We start from the raw sequence: 20,066 nt of genomic DNA on the forward strand, positions 1-20,066 counted from the left end.
TGGGGTTCCTTCCCATAATTTGGGGCTTTGTCCCTCGAGTTTTGGGGCTTCCACACAGGTGACACCAAACTCCCCACTGGGTAGGACCCACTTTTGACCAGCCGGTGGCCCCTAACACTAACTCTAAAACTCTACCCTAACCCCATTTTTTGGGGTCAGAGGCTCCAGGGTCAGGTCTGGGGAGGGGGTTCTGGAATTTGGGCTGTGTCAGTGGCTCGGCTCGGCTCCGGGGTCAAGGGTTTGGTGTCAAGGTTTTAGGGTCAAGGGTTCGGGGTCAGGGCCCTTTTGGTGCTGGTCCAGGATTGGGATTTGGGGTCATTAGTCACGGTTTGACCTTGCTGTTGGGGGTAGGGGTCAGGGGCTCCATGGAGCTGGTGTAAGGAAGCAGGGCTGGGGAGCAGGGTAGGAGAACAGGGGTGCAGTCAGGACGCATGCTCAGGTTTTTATTTCCATGGGTTTTAATAAGTTAACAGGTTCAGCCATTACACAGCAATGGAATTCTTCAACATTTACAAAGGTGCAAGAACTTCATTCATTTACTCTGAATTAAGTCGTTTTATTGTCATCTCTTAAGTAACTACACAGTTCCTAGTTTTGTTTTTTTCCTCTAGACAATCTGGGGTTAAAATAAGCCACCCAGAAAGAAGGTATTAAAGTACAAAAAAAAAAAAAATGAGCACACAAAAGGAGGGGTGCTAATTTCAGATTCAGCATGGGGATTTGGTCCAGTACCTCTACACGCAAAGAGAGGTGGTACGGAGCAGTCACGCTTGTAGAAAGAGCTGTGATTCCTGCACGTACACAAAGACCTTTTCCAGAAGTTTGACCACCGACAGAACTGTTGCTGGATCCTTACACTCACCGTGAGCTAGGGGCAGGGAAGGGAGAACGAGGCAAAAGACTCCAGAACACGCCGATAGCATCCACACATCCAAGCATCTCGCCAGCTACCCAGTAACCTCCCTCTAGGATTAGCACACAGGGAAGGAGAGTGGCTGCCACACGATGTAGCACCTCTAAAAACAAATCTGAAAATAAAACACAGAACGCTTCCTCGCATACACGCTGACACACACACACAGATCTGGTGTAGAAACAGCCCGTGCCTCTCGCACTCTCACAGCAGTTTGAAGTTTTCCTGATGCTCCCCTCCCCTGAGCTGCTCTCCAGCTAGCTGCAAAGTCTCCACTCTCTCTCCCCCTCAAAACCCATGCTTGACTACAAAAGCATTTCGAGGGCATCCGCGGGTGCAGTATCCGGATTGTCTTTCTCAAGTTGACCTCTGGGGAGGTGTATCAGGGTTAGAAATATTGCGTGGATGGCACAGAGGCTCCTAAAGCCGTTCTCCTGGCCCTGTCCATTCGCTTTGCGGTGTGAGCGGTACTCTCAGAGAACACGCTGTCCACACGTACACGCAAACATATATTCACGTGTACAATCCCTCTCCCTTTGGATTGTACACGCTTTAAAACTCCTCTCCAAATCATGGAACCACAGAATGTGTCAGACTGGAAGGGACCTTAAAGGTCATCTAATTCCAACCCCATCACCTGACAGAGTCCCTGCCCTACCAGGCTTCAGTCAAGTTCCACCGCATTAAAGCCCACAGCACCCCCCAAAAAATGAGGTTTTGCGGTCTCCTTCATTCACGTTAATGTTTTTTCTTACTTTAAGAGGCTGCAAAATCACAGAACACCCTTTGCAGGCAGATGCTAAAGGCTTTTCAATGGGAAGGTTCTTAAAAGCCTTACCAAAACAGGGGGAAGGGTGTGTCCGGGCAGCTCTAGTTACAAGCGTACAGCTAGAGCGATCTGTTTTCTTCAAAGAAGTGAAAACACACAGTATATGTAAATCCTAACTCTGTTCAGCTAAAACACCAGGAAAAAGAAAAAAAAAAAAAGTGTACTTTGGCTTTTTTAACGGTCACTCTTTCTACTTGCGTAGCCAGCAATGAAACGTTGCATTTGGAATACAGCCTGCGTAAGCAGGCTGAGCTCTTTCAGAAGCATCTCTTTGTTCAAGTCCAGCGCTCTGACACTCCTCTCCCCCCACTTGTTTGGTCAATGGCACCAAGGGCACGAGTACCCACAAGAAGTTAAACAGGGAAAAGCTGATTTCAAACACCATTTCTTCTGTTTTAAAGCAAAAAGCACCAAGAGGTGACTAAACACAAACAGATTTTTTTATACAGCAGCTTTATGAGTGAAAACTCCATGGGACCTTCTCTACAGTTTCTGGAGACCAGAGACTTCCATCACCTTCCCTTCCCTTTTGAGAAAGTTAGGATATGAGGATAAAAGAATCGTTCCTCAGGCCAATAATCACACCTCCCCACAAGGCAGATTTGTTACCATTCTTGGCTTCAGTAAGTCAGGAGATTCACACACACTCACATAGCCAAGACTACAAAATTAAAAAAACAAAACACTGCTTTGGAAGACAAAACTAACCTTGCACAAGAGAAAGGAAACCGTGTACAGATATGAAGATTAAGGATGGATGTGTTAAATCAGTAACATACCAGAAGTAAAATACTCCCAAGTGCACCCAGTTGTGCCATTCTCCCTTGCCCCACTGTCCTTCGAACAGCAGCTTACCCAAATACTCTGAAAAAAACATTCTGCACTCAGAGAAGATTTTGGAGAAAATCAAAAGCTACAAGATCACTCCTACACTGTAAAACTTTGAGGAGCAATGATGTGGCAGAAAGAAAACATAAGCAGATGCAGGAATTAATGTTTGGGGATATGCTCCATCTGACCTTAACAATAACCCTTTCCGCTGCAAGGATTATTTGTATCTAGCCAAATACAAATTTTCATATCCAGTATGAAAAATATTGGATATGAAGAAAAAAAAAAAAAGCCCACGATAAAGAGTGCCACCAAAAATTCAAGGGAGAATACACAACCACTGTTGTGCACCCTGTGTGCCATTCATCCCACAGAAAACAGTGCAGAATATTCCCAACATTTCTGACAGGTCAAAGCTCAAATCAAAACCAGTAATTCCATCGCCACTCGTTAGCAGCCATATCCTGGAGCCCACAAAGCAGGAACAAGTTCAGTAAGGCCTTCCCAACTTCCTGATACTTTTGGGATGCACTCTAAAATTCCTGCCTGTAAATTGTTTCACAACAGCATACCAAACACATTTCAGCCTTTGGAAATAGCACCTGGCCTTACCAGTAACCCAGGATTTGTCCTTCTGAATAACACGATGCATTGTATCACACACAATTTCAGAGTACTGCTACTTTTCCAATTGGGTTGCATCTTGAGTGAAGTATAGCAACAGCCCCCACCTCTGGAGGTATTTTAACAGGAGAACAGAGAGCTGAAGACCCCAGCCAGGCTTACACAATCTCTCCACCAAATTTCTTTTCCTCCCCTTTGACCCATTTCCCTATCTCTGCAGCTCTACAGAAGAGCAAGAGCTTCCATTCAAACAATCTACTTTAACAACGAATAAGCATTTTTCTAAGGAGTGTTGTTACACTCATTCAAACGGGGCCTCTTGGGATATTCACAACGCACGTATTTCAAGAGACTGGGAAAACATTCATTTAGAAGGGCAGTTTCCTCCTGTGTGAGCAGCTGATTTTTCCCCCCGTGCAGCTCTCCCTCAAGAAACACCCACTGCAGACAGGCCCACGCTTTAAACGTAGAGGATAACATTTTCTAGAAGGAGGTTAGTTCCCATGCCATCAGGAAAGGCTCTTTCTGCTACAAGAAATGCCGTTCATCAGTGCAAACATGTAAGCTCTTCACTCAGGTTCCACATCACAACGCCCTTTTGCTAGCATTGCCATGTTTCTCGTTATTCATCCCCAGCACATCAGGCACTGGAGTCAGAACTGCTAAGGAGAACCACAGAACGGGACCACAGCCTCTGTTTCCCCCGTGCCCTATCAGAGATGGCCCTAACCACCCACAAGGAAAACGTTTCCACTTGTACAGGCAGATGGCTGGTACAAATCTGTCCCATGGCCTCTTCCCTGCTCCAGAACATAGATAAAGAGGCACCAAAAGCAGCCAACGGATGTTCTTGCAAGGACTGGGTCTTCTACAAAAACTCGTCTAGTGGTTAAGGTTTCCTTCTTCTTAGAGACTTCTTTCTTCATCAGTGTAGCACAGAAAAAAGGCACCTTTCACGCCTTCTGAAACGGAGACCATTCCAACAGCCGATCTGGGTGGGGAACAGCAGCTTGTTCTGCTCACAGCACATAGCCCAGGAACGCACACATCGTCCCACACCACACCTCAGTCACGTTACAGCCTCTGCATCGAGCAGGAGCAACAACAGAATGGTCTGCAACTGCACCATTCTCTCTCAAGAGCAGAATCGAGCAAGGCTACATACCGCAGCTCTCGAAAACGCAGCTAACTTGGCAGTTTCTCAGTTTTTTTTAACTCCGAGGCTGTCACTTGACAGGTGCCAGGAAGCGCTTAGTGAAGCTGGACAGCTGGACAGAGTCACTTCTGCAGCTCCTGGGAACCCCACGGGGATTAGCATGCCTGCTGGATTTTTTTGGGGAGAGCGTAACAGTCAGAGAAGGCTGTGCAGTCTCAGCCCTGGGTATGCCACCTTTGCTCCCCAAACAGTGTAAAGCACTGGGGTGTCTTCCCTCCGCCAAGGTTGGAAGGAACTGGACTGCAGATCTCACATACCATGGAGCGGGAAGACAAAAGACTAAGAGAGGATTTCTGTATGATCTTTCCAACCGGCATCTCCCTCCTTCAGTTCTCACCTGTCGTGTTGTCGTTAGCTTTAGGTTTGGATTTAGACTTGAAGGAGAAGCGTTTGATGAGGCGGTGGGAGAAGCTGCCGGCTTTCTTCTTGCTGGCAGAACTGGTGGTGACATTGGTCAAGTCATCGTGAGACTGGCTCAGGCCAGCTTCTTTCTGCTTGGTCTTTCTCCTGAAGATGAGCTTGGTACCACTCCGAAGAAAACTAACTGCAAAGACAGAAGAAGGAGATGGAAACAATGATTGTATCCTTCCCTGGCAAGTCTCAGGGGCAACAAATGCACCAAATATAAGAGGCAGAGACCTCTTTTGGCCTGAGCAGCAAAAGCATACAGCAGGGCAGCGAATCTCAGCTCCCAGCCTCAAGGCAAAGCCTGCATTCAGGACAGACTGCAACACCCGCAAGCTGTTTCACTAAACACTGCACATGTCCTGTGTGTAAGCTTCCTTTTGTGCAGCAACACCCTCACTGTAGCGGAGTCGTGGAGAATCGGAACTTAAAGGTAAAACTGGTGTGAGTGGAAAATGAGTGGGAATGTCAGTGTGGAGACACCCGCAGGAACACACAAGAAGGGAAAAGGCATCTCAGACTAGGACTGGCTCCAGAGCATCCAGATTAGCTGGTCATCGAGCCCTCAGCACAGCTGCCTGTACTTTCACAAGATGTCCAAATCTGGAGAAAAATAACAGTGATGGCTCCGGGTGATAAACCAAGGCAGGGCAGGATGGAAATGCTGATCACTGCCAGCCCCAAAAGGGTACAAAAAGACATCCAAAACCTGCACATTATTCAGTGCTACAGCAGCATTTCCTACAAAGAAGGGGTTCCGTTTTTTTAATTCCTTCTTTTCCCTGCCCACCATGTCTCTTGTCAATCTGGGATAGATACTTTTTGCAAGCTACAAAGAGCTTCCATCTAAGACAGCACACAAACCACAAAGCCTACAGGAATCGGGTAACTGCAAAAAGGTGTTTGAAACCATTTCATCAGGGAGCATAGAAAATACGTGGGCTCTTCCAAGGCTCCACTGGAAGCCACCCTTCATCACCCCAAAAAGCTGTCAGTTTGTCCTCAGGCACAAGCTGCCATTAGCTACCGTACAAGAGTTCAACCTCACCTTTGTGATCTTTCAAGCTCCTAGTCTCGAGGGCTCCTGTGGAGCCAGTTTCGGATTCAACATCTTCCATGGATGGTCTCTCAGAGATGTCTGATCTCGTTGTCTCATCCAGCTCCTGACTGGTCCCTGGTCCTGATGGCGACGCTTCCAGCAGCTGTGACGACTCAGTGGAATCGTGCATCTGCTCCGCTGCACTCACCGCCCCAGAAGCCCCGTACACCGTGGCCTCCATGGATGCAGCATAACCCAGAGAAAGTGCCATTTCGTCCTGAGCAATAGGTACCTGCAGGGGGTTAAAAAGTCAGACAGGAAGACAGAGTCTAAAGGATTGCATTTCTCTCCGATTCTTCTCATCAGCACTAAAAAAAAAAAAAAAAAAAAAAAAAAGCACAGATGTGCAGCAGTCACTTTTTGCTGAAACACACTGGAAGATACCTGATTCCATGGCATTTTGCAGCACTTCCCTCTCTCACACAGGAAAGTCTCAGAATAACTCCTTACATTCTCCATGAGGTTCCCGACTAACGCAAAAGTTTCCCTTTCTGCTGCCAATGCTTTGTGAGCTTCCATCGGCAGCTGCCCTGCAGCCTGGCGAGGTACCTTTGATGGGAAGCAGCAAAAAGCTGAGCAAGTCCTCTGTGCTGGTACTTTTCCACACCATTCCCTACAGGACAGGGTCGTTTTACACAGACATGCACAGAAATAGCCTCCCAGACAGGAAACGGAGCCCCCTAACTGCCAGAGACCTTGGAAACTCCCGAGATGATCAGCGTGCTACGTTTTGTTGGGGTCTTCTTGGCGGGCTTGTTATTTGTCTCAGTTAGCTGCCTGATTGCCGTCTCAGCCACCGGATCCAAGCCATTAGGCATCTGGCTGTCCCCTGAGCGACAAGAAAGATACCAACACTTGAAGTAGCATCCTTCAGCACAGGGAAGAGATCACTTGCTGATCACGATGCTTTTAATAGGCAACTACGTGGACATGAAGGGAGAGAACAGTATTTATTACAGACTTGCCCAAACAAACTAAAAGGAGAACGCTCTGTAGAGCTCTCAAGTCTTTCAGGCACCTGTAAATTTGAAGTTCCTACAGGCGTATCATTAAAACACCACTCCCACCTCCCACTTCAGAAAGATTTCTAAAGACTCCCAGGAGATCTCCCAGCCTCAGCCACAAAGCATCCAAAGAGCTGCAGCATTCTGTCTCAGAGACAAAAAGGAGATGCCAAGTACAACATGACCAAATCTCATTGGCTCCAGCTAACTTAGGGATGTTCTTGTCACGCAAGAAAACACCCATAGTCATGGGCGGAATTTCTTTTACCTGCCCTCCCCCTTACCCTCTTCACTCAATCACTTGGACTTCCTCTTCTGCAGCACATTCAGACAGACACTCTTCTAGAAAGGCTAAGGAACATCCTCGCTCCAGTAAGAACTTCTGACTTGCATGCACTTACTGCTACTGCTGGCCAAAAGGCTGCGAGGACAGCTGCTCTCCAAAAGAACCGTCGTCTTCTTTTCAGTTACTTCCACCTTGGATGGCGATCTTGAGGGTGAATCTTCACGGCGAAAGACAGGCAGAGACAACAGTCAGTGGAGATGAAGTTTAGGCAACTTCATCACCGTATTGTGCCCTTCCTCCCCGCCCCCCACAGAGGGTCTGCTGCCATGAGGCTGTGCAGCACTGAAGTTGCAAGAAGCCTACTGGAACAAGACATGCGAAGCAGCCCTGTCACAAGGTTTGTGCTGTTTCCCAGCCCTGCCTCACAGAATATCCAGCACCACATTAACCGAGACATCAGACAGACACTGAGCAGCACCAACCACTGGCAAGCAAGGGCGACATATTTTCAAGCCTGCCAACAGTACCCAGAGCATAATTCATTTAGCAGTGATGAAAAAATAGAGGAAGAAAGCCACAACACTTAGCACAACATCATGCAGAAGCTATGCAACACCAGCATACGCAGCTCAGTCCTGCCACCAGAAGATGTCAGAGAGGCTTGTCCCTCTCACAGCTCTCCCCAGTTGCTCCCCTCAAACTGATCTCCTCAATTCCCTCCCTCAAGGCCACGTACTCGTCTCCAGACGGCCACAAAACATTAATAACTCAGAAGCTAAAAGCACCGCCCACCCATCCGATCCTTAAGGTGCACAACAACCACAACACACAATGGCTGAACAGTTTTCCTGCTGCCTGTGTGAACGGCCTCAGGAATACGCCCCACCCCACGCCACCTTGACAAGACTCCTGCCTCAGGGCAGCCTCACCCAGCTTGCAGTCGGCTTTGGGCCGGGACTGAATTGTGGTGACAGTAGTCACGATCGTGCCATCAGGCATGATGGTCCGGTCCATCTCCACCTTCTTGGTGGGGGTGATGCTGGTACGCAGAGATGTGGCGTGCTGAGCATTTAGAGATGTAGAAGAATCCTGGTATAAGAGCTACAAAGAGTAAGACACAGCTCAGAGGGGGCTCTCCTCCTCCCAGAAGTAAAGGCAGGCAACAGGGATGACAAAAGCCACCCCTCCAGGCACCAAGGAGCCATTCTCACTACAATGTCAGCCGAACAGAGGAAAGCTCAGGCACTAAGGGCAAGGTGATAAACCTCCTCGACCTAGGGGGCTGTTTGTCCCCTGCCACAAGCGCAGGCCTAGTAATGCTGGTTTCCAGCTCGAGCCTCGCATTATAAATATTTCCAGATCATGCGTTCACACGGCTGGGTTGCCTGCTCACCTCCAGTACAATGGTAGCTTCAGCTGCCAGCGACTGCCCAGCTCCGGGGGCCAGAGAGCAGATCTGTCTCCCAGATGGCCGTTTGCTCAAAGGATCAAGCAAAAGAGTAGTATGGGCCAGCAGCACATCTGCAAGAGGGAAGAGGAGAAAAAAAAATAAAAACGACAGAACTTTAGCACCTCAGACCTCTCACAAGCTCCCTGTGCTTTTGGAAAGTGGTCCCATGGGCCAACAAATCAGCTGCCCTTGGCTCTACTACATCCCTCTCACTGCTTTTAGGTTAGGAAGTGCAGGCCACGGGAACCTCCCAGGTACCAAAAAGGTCACTAAGAGCCTTTCACTAAGAATAACAGACTTGAGAGTTACTTCACCCAGTCAAAGGCTCACAAAAAGTTGGATACAAAAATCCTGTGCAGATATCAGATATAATCCTGTTCATAATACATCATAACTACAAAGAAGATCCACAGGCTCAAAGCACAGCAAGTCCCTTAGGCATTTTTGTCACCTTGTCTTAGAATCCATTTTATGGCTTCCTGTACTTACCTTCACCTCTGCCGCTGTTCCCCAGCACCTGTAGCTTCAGCTCCTTACTTCTAGGTCCCAACTCGCTGTTGAAACACAAATAGACAAGCTGCTGTTAGGCAGTCTTTGCAAAATTACCAAAGTAAACAAGACTATTATATGTTTTCCCTCCCACAAATCTCACATCCCTCATCATCTTTCCAAAGCTCCTGTAAGTGTGTATTATTTTGGAGGACACAAGAAGGGGCAGCAAGCAAGAAGAGGGAAAACTCAAGTTTCTGTCCCATGCAGGGCTGCGTACGCTGTCAGGGCAAGTTAAGATAGCAACCTTGTCTGGAAGGCAGAGAACTCCTGCCCCCACACTCCCCATGCTCAGCACTTCTGTCCATCCAGTTAAAACACACACTATTCAGGGAAGCAGGAAATAATATGTACGTGAGTTGGGGCTGATCACTGGGGCTCACAGCCCAGCACACAGGCAGCACGGACACACACCATCCTGCTGTACAGACATCACCTCCACGCCACCTGCATCAGTTACTGCTGCGTGGCATTGACACCCAGAGACTCTGCCAGTCTGCCTCTACTGTGAGGACGAAGAGACCAGCAGGCACTTACAGAACGAGCTCCTCGTTCCACTCCATCTCTGCAGCAGTGCTGGCACTCCCAGCTGTCACTGGCCTCACCCATTTCTGCTGCGGGGGACTGTCTAGCTCTACGACACAGCAGATCTCCTCAACTCCTGCAACAGAGAAAGAGAGCACACGTGCACCTGTCAACACAAGGCAGAGTTCAGTGGGCACGTATGCATATTGCCATTCAAAGCCACCCAAATCATCCACACGCTCTCACCTCACCATTTCTGCACTTCCCCTGCTTCAGATGAACCACGTTTTCAGGCTTACCTGCCTTTTCCTGGGAGCCCAAGTTCAGCACGTGAAGATTCCGTAGAAAAAGCTTGGAACCTAGAGGGCCTGCTACTACACCGGCTGCGGAATCTCGAGTCAGCTTACTGCTGGATACCTGAGGAATGATGAGAGGAAGACCGACACCTTTATCATTCTCTTGTCAGCAGACAGTGGTTAAGACACACGGCATTTGTGCTTGCACCTCCCAATTGGCTTGCACCCACAAAGCCATCCAGAGACACTGCAGACCCCCCAAGCTACAGACCTCCAGCTAGCCCCCAGCTTACTTCAGATATGAAATTTAAGGCAGACAGGAAAAGAGACAGACAGGAATGAGCTTGCTGGCTACTAGAAGGGGAACTGAAGATGACTACACTGCTGAAGGTCTGTCCCACTCTAATTCTCCCTGCTTCCTACGCCACAATACCCCAGTTCCTATGACAGCACAGCCAGGGATGTGGCTGTTGCTCAGAAGTCAGACTTAGCCCTTGGATTCCTGCCTAAGTCTCAGCCCTCAGAAGCATCCCAGTGTTCAAGGCATGAATATCACAAGAAGAGAGCCTTACCGCCCCAGTTCCTGCGGTGCAGGCTTTCAGATGTACCATCAAGGCTGGCTGCGTGCTGACAATGGTATCCTCGATCAGATCCTTTATGGTAGACAGACCCACTCTCCCGTCATTCTTCTCTCCACAAATCAAAAGGAAACACAGGAACGTCATAACAAGGCAGATATATTTTCTCCTTAGACAGCTACAACTGCCTCTCAAGCCTCTACACGGCCTTTCTCCTAGCAATACCCTCCTATACACTCTTCCTCTATCCTGTATGCCTCCTCCTCAGTGCCTAAGCTTTGTTGTAATAGCTGCAGGCAAGTATAACCTGCACGAACAAGACAAACTGACCTTTTACATCTGTAGCCCGTCTATTACAAATTTTGACAATAAAGCCTTCAGAGTTTGCCACATCATCACTGCCTCATGAGATGGTGCTACCACACCTCCACAAGAACAGCTGAATTCCTACATCTACTCAATATAAGGCAACAAGGGTGTCAATAAAACTAACAGACAGAACTGTTTGGGGCACAGAAGCGCAAACACATGGGTGTTCAGCTCATCAAGTCACTAATACCTACGGCTTCTGCATGCTTTACAACTCAAAAAAAAAAAAACAAAAAAAAAAAAAAAAAAAAAAACAGCTCATTTTGCAGCTACACATTTGGCAACAACAGCAGGAGAACCTACACGGATTAAAAGCCTTTTTTGCTACACATTCCAGGGTGAAAGAACCCCCTTCTCTTGCCACAGAAGGGCCACAACAGTGAACTGCCAATCTCTCTCCTTTGCAGCAGCCTTCTTGCTGTCTGCGCACTGTTTCCACCCCTCCTGCCCTTCCTCTGCTCGAGTCCAGCTTCCCCCTGTTTGCTTACCTCATGAGGTTGAAATCTTGGAAGAACTGACAGATTCAAGTCTGGCCTGTCCTTGAATGTCCACGACACCAGGAGACCCTCATTCTGTATCTCCTCCAAGTGGATCTCCACCTGACCCAGAACAAACACGCAGTCAGGAACACTCTGGTTTTATCAGGCATTTTCTCCCCTGTTTCAAATTCATCAACACAAAGGGCTCCACGCCAGTCCATGCAGCAATTAAAGACAGCAAGTAAGGACATAGGTGGTCCTGGGCCTCTGAGAGTTACGAAATGCACAAGTTTCAGCACTTCACACTCAGACCCAGCTTTCTCACTGCCTTTGGATGCCCAGAAGCCAGTCAGAGGCAAAAACTGTTATTTCTTTGGTCAAAGACACAGCCTGCAGGACAATCTGGAAGAGCAAGTTGGGTACTAATACAGGGTATTTGCTGAGCTACGTCTATTAATCATCACCAAACATAAGCACGGCCATTTGTAAGTCTCTAGGAGACGAGCTGTGCCTGAAAACTCATCCAGGTCACCAACAGTCTGCAACAACAAACCAGCCCGTACAGCATGCTGTAGTTCAGAAGTTCTGCACCTATGCAGAACAAGTACGTCATTAATACAGAAACAGAATGACAGAGGAAGAACTCCTGACTCAGCGTCTCTAGTAAAAACAGCGCAATGAAATTTAACATAGCTCAGAAATAATTGAAAGACAAACGACTTTTGAACTTTTTTTTTTTAACACGAACATCTAAGGTGATCTGTTGAAAGCAACAGGTCTGGGACACAGTAGTCAAATAACTAACCGAGCATAAATAACTTTACCTGGCTAGGTAAAAGAACAAATTCAATGGCAAACTTTTTACAACCATTACCTTAGCCTGCAGCAGAGACAAAGTGACATGATACGTATCCACAGAAACAGCAGCTGGGGATTGCTGCGTTACAGAGACGGGGAATTTCACGGCTTCTGCAGACAGATGGCAGTAAAGCACCTATAGAGAAAAGGAAGCAAATAGGTTTATGTCCTTGGTAAGAAGCGGAAGCAAGATGGCAAGACCTATAAAAGCAATAGGCAAGGTTGACCCATTGTGGCAAAGAAACATCAGGCTTACTGTCAGCTGCAGATCTGTACTGCAAATCTGCCACTTAAGACTCCACAAACGAGGCAATAAGAACGTATCAGTGACAGAAGCTCTCTTCTCTCCACTGCACTACCCTGATACTCAGATTCAGCACCCCTACACCTCAGCTCTACCTGCTCTTGCAGAGCTCACGGATGTACAGCCCCAGAGCTGCAATCTCTGTTACGCAAGTGTTGGCAAGCTCTGTAGAACACACCGTCAGTCGACAGACATGCTACAATTCAGAACAGCAAAGCCTTACCATGCTGCAGTCCGACTGGCCTTTGCACGTCACACAGCTTATATTTGCTGCCGGTGGTAACTGAGGACCCTCTTCAAACGTGATTTGCACTGAACTCTATGAAAATAGAGATCTGTTAGTTCCCGGTGGTCACAGCATCCCAGGCAGTTTCACAGAAGATAAGCAAGTCTAACTTAGGGCCCTGGGGACGTCCTGGTCCATTTCCATGAATCCAAGCAGCACAAAGACACCCACGACACAACTCCACCCTCCCTGACTCCTCTAACACAGACTCCAGGCAGCTCTCCCTGTGACCAAGCCTCTGAACTGAAAGGCTCAGTGGAGAAACAGGTCGCTTCCCACTGCCAGCTGACAAGCTTTTGGACAACGAGACCACAACTCCTCAACCCCCAGCCTCCACTGCCTCCCCATACCCAGCACTGAAGAAAGGGCGAGGACAGCAAAAACCTAACTATCCCTCACTGTTAACTATCGCCCCACATGCAGACAGTTCACATGCAGGCTAAAGTCCCTTGCAGTCCTGTACTGTCTCGGGTATTTTCTCATTTCATAATAGTTAGACCAGCCATTTCCTCTTCTTGCAAGCCTCCTCCACCAGATCTGCATATTCACCTACCTAGGTCAGTCCAGAGAATCGAATCAGTCCCTTCTCCACACAACCAGAGGACTTCCAGACTCACCATAGCCTCACCTCGTCAGTACTCTCTTTCAAGAGCACCCAAAAACAAAACCTGCCTTGAGAGAAACTACTCTCCCACGTAGTGGTCAGCCACCTCCCCTTGTCTGAGTTCTTTTTGCCATTTTTTTTTTTTTTTGCAGGCAGAAGCCCTTGCCTCGCAGGTAACGTGAGCTCCTGTGAAATTACTTCCTTGTGGAAGGGAAGACCTAAGGTTAAGGCCCCAGACCCTTTTAAGCAAAACGTGCTGCCGAACACCTACTTCTCAAAGTTTGTAAAACCACGTTATGCTCACATTTATAACACACCCCATCCCTCAAGCACAGCAGAGAGCGAAACACAGCAGCCCAAAAAGCGAAGCTGGCACACCGAGCGTTTCCCAGCACAGCTCAGCCCACACCACAGGGTCCCCGTCTGGCAGTCCACTAACAGAGGATTCCTCAGAGCCTGACGACAAAGGGGTCGCAGCCCCGCTCTCCCAAAAGCTAAATACCCTCCCTCAGCCCACCGCCAACACCACCACCGTGGCCCAGCCCGCCCATGCCCTGCCATACCCCGTGCCGGCGCGCCTGGCTGTTGAGGGCCCGCACCCAGGCCCGCTGCCACTGCTCCCGCAGGGACCGGAGGGCGAGCAGCGCGGCGAGCAGCGCCCGGGCCCCGGCTTCTTCCTCCGCCACCACCGGCGGCCGCCGCCGCCGCCACAGCACCCGCAGGGCCGCCGCCCGCCAGTACTGGAGCAGCCAGGCCGCGACGGTGAGCAGCGAGGCGGCGAAGAGCAGCACCAGCGCGCTCCAGCCTGGATCCGGCCCCATGGCGCGGTGCCTCACGGCGGGCCCGGTGGCATCCCGGACCAGAGGAAAGGAAAGGAGAGGAAAGGAGAGGATGCGGGCCTGGGCCGCGCCGCCTTTCCCTTCCCCCAGCCCCGCGGCGCACGTGGGCCGGGCTCGGCCCCCGCCGCTCGCGGCCGCCGCCTGCGCACAACGGCGGCGGGAGGCTGAACCCTCCCCACACCGACCTGGCCGTGGCACGCAGCTTCCTTCACCGTTCCTCACGGGCAGGTTCTTCATCCTGGGTTGCACGGTCTTAGGTCTGTCCAGGCAACCTCGTTGTTCTGCTGTTGTTGTTGTTGTTGTGAGCCTTCTCTTCCGGCAGCCTGAAAGAGCAAGGCAAATGCGGTCAGGGCGATGAGCTCCCCAACAGCCTTTCTGTCTCTCTCGCTTAAAAACAGATTTCTCTGAGCTATTCTTTTTCCAGCTGTGCTGACTGATGGACACATTCGCAGCGGGGCTGTAAGCTATTCAGTTGCCTGCTCTCAGCTCCAGCCAACTTTACTGTAGGGGGACAGCAACAAATGCTTTCACCTCCTTTCCTCACAAGTCACCTTCCATGGGGGCATTTCCCCCGTGCTACATCTGCAGGAGGCTCTCTGGCCAACCATTTATCTGCCTCAAAACTTATTTATTTAAGGCTCAGCTACAGCTTACCAGCTTTTACAGCAATTCAGCAGACAGCAGAGCAGAAAACACCTCTTTCAGTGCAGCAGCAGCTGCCGGTCAGCCCAGAAGCCACCAGAAACCACCTCAGGTCCCCGTGCTTCAGACACAGGGCAGGGGGAAACGCTTCTTGCTGCTACCAGACCCCGCTGCCTTTGCACCTGCTCGGTGACTCGCAGCCTTGCCACCCCTGAAGCTCTAAACACCCGTTACGGTCGTCCTGGCGCAGAAAGACCGGGATATTATTTTTTTTCCTTTTTATTTATTGATATTTTTATTCTTTTATTTCACTTTTTCTCCCCCGGCGCTTCAGGAAACGCTCCCTCCGCCTCCCGGTCCCCTCAGCTCTCCCTCGCGGCGCTTCCCCACGCATCCCCGTGAGGCGCCCCCGGCTCTGGGGAGCTCCCCTCAGCCTCCGCCGCTCCCGGGGCCTCCCCTCACGGCGCCCCGCCGACGGGGCCGACCCCGCCTCCCGCGGGGGCAGAAGTGACGTACCTGGCGGCGGAGCCGGGGCGGCGCGCGGCTGGGCAGCGCCGAGGCGGCCATGTTGGTTGAGGGCACAGCGGGAGGAGCCCGGCTGTCTCCCCACCACCATTCGTGCCAGGCTCAAAGATGGCGCTTCGTGCGTCGGAGGGGGTGCGCGCGCGCAGCCAGCGCCTCCTTCCCCGCTCCCTGTGAGGCGGCCATGGCGGCCTGGCCGGCCGTGCCGCTCGCCATCAACCTGTGCGGCTCGCTGCTGGGCATGGCGGCCACGCTGACGCTGATCCCGGCCTTCAAGGAGCGCTTCGTGGCGGCTCGGCTCTTCGGGCAGGACCTCAACAAGACGTCGCGGCGGCCCGTGTGAGTAGCGGCACCCCCGGTTCCCCGCGCGGGGCCGCGTTGTGCCGTGCCGTGCTCACCGCCTCCCGTTCGTTGCCCGCAGGCCTGAGGCGCAGGGCGTGATCAGCGGCGCCGTGTTCCTCATCATCCTCTTCTGCTTCATCCCCGTGCCCTTCCTGCGCTGCTTCGTGGAGGACGGCTGCGCGGCCTTCCCGTACGACGAGGTAGGGCTCGGCCGGCGCCCGGAGCGCGGTGGGCGCGGGGTGGGCGCCGGTAACCGCAGCGCTGTTCTCTGTCCTTCAGTTCGTGGAGCTCATCGGCTCGCTCCTTGCCATTTGCTGCATGATTTTCCTGGGCTTTGCAGATGATGTCTTGAACCTGCGCTGGCGCCACAAGCTCCTTCTTCCTACCATGGCCTCCCTCCCATTGCTCATGGTGTACTTCACCAACTTTGGGAACACGACCATTGTGGTGCCCAAGCCCTTCCGCGTTCTGCTGGGCATGCACTTGGACCTGGGTAAGTTCAGAGCACGAAAAAACATCATCAAAGCAATCGGTGACAGCCAGAGGGGCTCACCTGAAACGTTAACACGTAGCAGATTGAAATGCCTGTGCTGCAGAGGGAACCCGTGAAGGATTTGCTAAATAAAGAGTGAGAGGGCACGTCACCAACTAATTGTTACACTGGCGAGAATATCCATCAAGAGGTCCAACGTGCATCATACTATACCTGTGTATATAGGCACCGTACATTTTTCCAGGTTTCTGGCAGTACAAGTGTCAGATGCCAATACCAGAATCACAGAAACAGGACACAACAGGCAGCCAGCCTGTTTCAAATGTTGTGTAGTTGCCATGCTGTACGTGTGTGTACACATAAGATTCAGGGCACTATTTGTTAAAAAGCTACCGACTTCAAAATTTACCCAGACACCAGGTAATAGATTGTCATCCAAAGCAGGAAAGTTCAAGCAAATTGGACTAGAGCCTGTTTCAAATATGCATGCTGAAGTGTTTGGCTCACTCTCACCCACAGGTATCCTCTACTACGTGTACATGGGGATGCTGGCGGTGTTTTGTACTAATGCCATCAACATTCTGGCTGGAATCAATGGAATCGAAGCAGGGCAGTCTCTGGTGATTGCTGCTTCCATTATCGTGTTCAACATCGTAGAGCTAAACGGTACGGAAATGACACGCTGAGCCGGTACAAAAAAAAAAAGGAAAGGGAAATAGAATCCTAGATTTTAGCTGCTGGTAAAAATAACCTAGTCCTGTCTTAGAACAAACTTATTTTGTTTCTTTTTTTCTTTAGGGGATTATCAGGATGATCACATTTTTTCTCTCTACTTTATGATTCCCTTTTTTTTTACCACGCTGGGCCTGTTTTATCACAACTGGTAAGAGGATGGACATTCAGCATTTCTTTGGAAACGCACTCTTTACTTTTACCCTCCATAAACAAAAATGTTTACCGACATGCAAGCGGGATAGTGGAGCAAGCTTCTTGCCAGAACCATGAATGCAAAGCAACAATCCACTGGTAGCTTTTGGGTTTACTAGAACAATTCAGATCACACTGAATCACTAGAATGCATGGAATACCCTACCTCACATCTCCCTACTTTTATTTATACGTTGTATTCTCTGCAAGTCACATTGCAGGATAGTTTTCAGCATATATACACCTGCAATTGGTGTTTTCGATGTGTGGATTGGTGGTGGCCTCCAGGGTAGAGTTTTGTAGACTACAGTGGTAGCAGGTACATATCTTAGTATCCCATAAAAGCATTGCTATGCTGCTTTTAAGCAGACAAGGAGTTATCTTCAGTACCTGAGAAGAAGCCAGCTGAGGCTTAATGTCTCTCTTGCCCCCCCCAACCTGCCACTTAGGAATGCATTCAGCGATTATAAAGTCATTTTCTTAGAAACGGTGATCGTAACAAACCTTTGCTCTTTTGCCCTACGGACCGCAGGTACCCATCCCAAGTGTTTGTTGGGGACACTTTCTGCTACTTTGCTGGCATGACCTTTGCTGTGGTGGGCATCTTGGGGCACTTCAGCAAAACAATGCTGCTTTTTTTCATCCCGCAAGTGCTCAACTTCCTCTACTCATTGCCTCAACTCTTCCATGTCATTCCTTGTCCCCGCCACCGGCTGCCAAGGTAATGTACTTGAGTGACCTGTAATGATACTAGAGATGGTGTCTTTTGTCTCCCATAGCAGCTGAGAAACAAGAGCAGGTGTTGGTTGGTCCTCTTTTTAAAACTTGTCGAGGTAGGTTGTGTAATTAAAATCTGGCCTGCTGTGCTACTTGTGGTTGAGTCAAGCAGTACAGGCTTCTCAAAAAAAAAAAAAAAAAAGGACTGTTATGAGTATGATTATTCTCAGCTCCAAGACAGAGGAATGCTGTTGCAGTAGGCTCTGCTAAAGTTTCATAGAAGCAAGCATTCTGTGACACTGTGCCATAATGCTCTCTGTGTTTGTGATCATATCGGCATATATTCAGTTCTTCTATTTTTTAAAACCTTTAGTTTTATGCATACATTGGGTGGAAGGGGGGGGGGAAGTGTCTTCTTCTGACTGCCCAGTCTGAGGAATCAGGTATCAGCAGCTGTTGTTAATTATTAACAGATTATTCCTGCCTTTTTTTTTTTTTTTTTCACCAATGGATTTCTTTCTCAGCAACTTGTCTCGGTATCTAAATCTGCTTACATAGGTATCACTGTTTCCTTGCTCTATCCGGACTAAGACTTTAATGTTCCTTTTAGGCTCAATCCTAGTACAGGGAAGTTGGAGATGAGCTACTCCAAATTCAAAACTAAGAGCCTCTCAGCCCTGGGAGCATACACTCTGAAGGTAATACCAGGAAAACATTCCAAATCCAGACCTGCTTTGAGGCAGCAATTACATGCAGGAACCACAGGCTGTGAGGGAAGACAATTTCTGGGTTCAGTGGTTGTTTCCTGGCTCAAATCCAGAACACATTCTACTTAGCCCAGTCACTGTCTCTCACAGTCATTCAACCATGTTACTAATTGTTCTTTTAAGATAACCATACACAGCAGTGGTCCCAGGACCATCCCTAGCCTGTCCTTTTTTTTTTTTTTTTTTTTCTTAAAGTAAGAGTACAAGCCAAACTACTGGGATAGTAGAAGAAAACAGAGCTAGCAAAGAGCACTAAACACAGCTGGTGAAATAGCATGCAATATTTCTTTCCCTAGGCAGTAAAGAGCTTGCACATAGTAGACGTGAGAAGTGGAACGGATGAAGATGGCGAATACACCGAGTGCAATAACATGACACTTATTAACTTTGTTATAAAGCTGATTGGACCCACCCACGAGCGAAATCTGACTCTCCTGTTGCTACTCATCCAGGTCAGACAAACGGTCTCACCAGCAATGAAATATACCCTGTGGTAAAAACAGATCCAAATCAGTCTCAAGAGTTTCAGGGGTGGCAGAGGGAAGTAAAGTGTCACACTTTCCATGCAACATGCATAAATATGGCACAGAACTCCATGAGCTGAAGTCACAGTGGGGTGTGGGAACATTCTGATGCAACTTAGAATGCCTTGCAGATAGTGCTGCTACTTATATTCAACATGTGAACTTTCTTGCCTAATACAATATAACACAATATATGTATTTTTTTTTACCTAGGTCCTGGGGAGTGCGATTGCATTTTCAATCCGGTACCAACTAGTGCGGTTGTTTTATGATGTCTGACTAGGCTACAAGGAGCCAGTGGTAAGAGTTGCACTTTACAGTCAACTTCCTCCAGTTGCTGACCAAATAATTCAAATGATCTTATTCTGGTCCTCTGAGAGCATCAGGCCACCTTTCAAAAGGCAAGCTGATCTCTGGGCCTGTCCAGAATCACAATCTTCTTTCTGTGCACAGAGGTCTTTTGTCCAGTTCTGCTGACAGGAGAGATTCAACGCTACTTGGACATCACTGTTAATGGGATTACCTTTGAGAGAGGAATTAAGGAACCCGCTTTTTTTTTTTTTTTTTTTTTTTTTTTTAAGCACACAATGTTTAGGGAAAGGGGGAAGAGATGAAACCGCACTGAATTCAAGAAGCGCCTTTCCGTTCCCTGAGAGAAAACAGGAACTTCTATTTCTGTAAGACTCTACAGCAGAGCAGAGCGGACATAGAATATTGTTATAAATCATACCCAAAATTCAGAGCACCCTGAGAATAAAAGAACTCAAGGTACCCTTTCCCCTCTGATG

General features: G+C 49.1%; 2 protein-coding genes across 5 annotated transcripts; one reads left to right on the plus strand and one right to left on the minus strand.

Moving 5' to 3' along the window:
* Positions 1 to 453: 453 nt before the first annotated feature.
* C2CD2L (C2CD2 like) lies at positions 454 to 15,056 on the minus strand. Of its 2 annotated transcripts, XM_032201840.1 has the most exons (15): positions 14,999 to 15,056; positions 14,530 to 14,667; positions 12,839 to 12,934; positions 12,328 to 12,447; positions 11,463 to 11,573; positions 10,600 to 10,713; positions 10,031 to 10,148; positions 9,744 to 9,867; positions 9,147 to 9,211; positions 8,601 to 8,728; positions 8,137 to 8,308; positions 7,323 to 7,424; positions 6,613 to 6,746; positions 5,867 to 6,149; positions 454 to 4,957 (listed from the first exon to the last, which is right to left on the minus strand). In XM_032201840.1, exons 3-15 carry the CDS (start codon positions 12,839 to 12,841, stop codon positions 4,740 to 4,742), a joined length of 1,692 nt encoding a protein of 563 aa, XP_032057731.1. In that variant the 5' UTR covers positions 12,842 to 12,934; positions 14,530 to 14,667; positions 14,999 to 15,056; the 3' UTR covers positions 454 to 4,739. The 2 variants fall into 2 exon arrangements, with proteins under 2 accessions (XP_032057731.1, XP_032057732.1); XM_032201841.1 differs by lacking the exons at positions 14,530 to 14,667; positions 14,999 to 15,056 and adding an exon at positions 14,069 to 14,470.
* Positions 15,057 to 15,659: 603 nt separating this feature from the next.
* Positions 15,660 to 20,047, plus strand: DPAGT1 (dolichyl-phosphate N-acetylglucosaminephosphotransferase 1). Of its 3 annotated transcripts, none has more exons than XM_032202004.1 (10): positions 15,660 to 15,847; positions 15,930 to 16,050; positions 16,130 to 16,343; positions 16,863 to 17,009; positions 17,142 to 17,226; positions 17,803 to 17,991; positions 18,598 to 18,685; positions 19,051 to 19,206; positions 19,492 to 19,578; positions 19,860 to 20,047. In XM_032202004.1, the coding sequence occupies exons 1-9, from the start codon at positions 15,693 to 15,695 to the stop codon at positions 19,555 to 19,557; spliced, it is 1,221 nt and encodes a 406-aa protein (XP_032057895.1). In that variant the 5' UTR covers positions 15,660 to 15,692; the 3' UTR covers positions 19,558 to 19,578; positions 19,860 to 20,047. The 3 variants fall into 3 exon arrangements, with proteins under 3 accessions (XP_032057895.1, XP_032057896.1, XP_032057894.1); XM_032202005.1 differs by lacking the exon at positions 19,860 to 20,047 and adding an exon at positions 19,732 to 19,829; XM_032202003.1 differs by lacking the exon at positions 19,860 to 20,047 and having other exon boundaries at positions 19,492 to 19,829.
* The last annotated feature ends 19 nt before the right edge of the window (positions 20,048 to 20,066 follow it).

Source organism: Aythya fuligula, chromosome 22 (genome assembly GCF_009819795.1).
Source record: "Aythya fuligula isolate bAytFul2 chromosome 22, bAytFul2.pri, whole genome shotgun sequence".
NCBI classification, from domain to species: Eukaryota; Metazoa; Chordata; class Aves; order Anseriformes; family Anatidae; genus Aythya; species Aythya fuligula.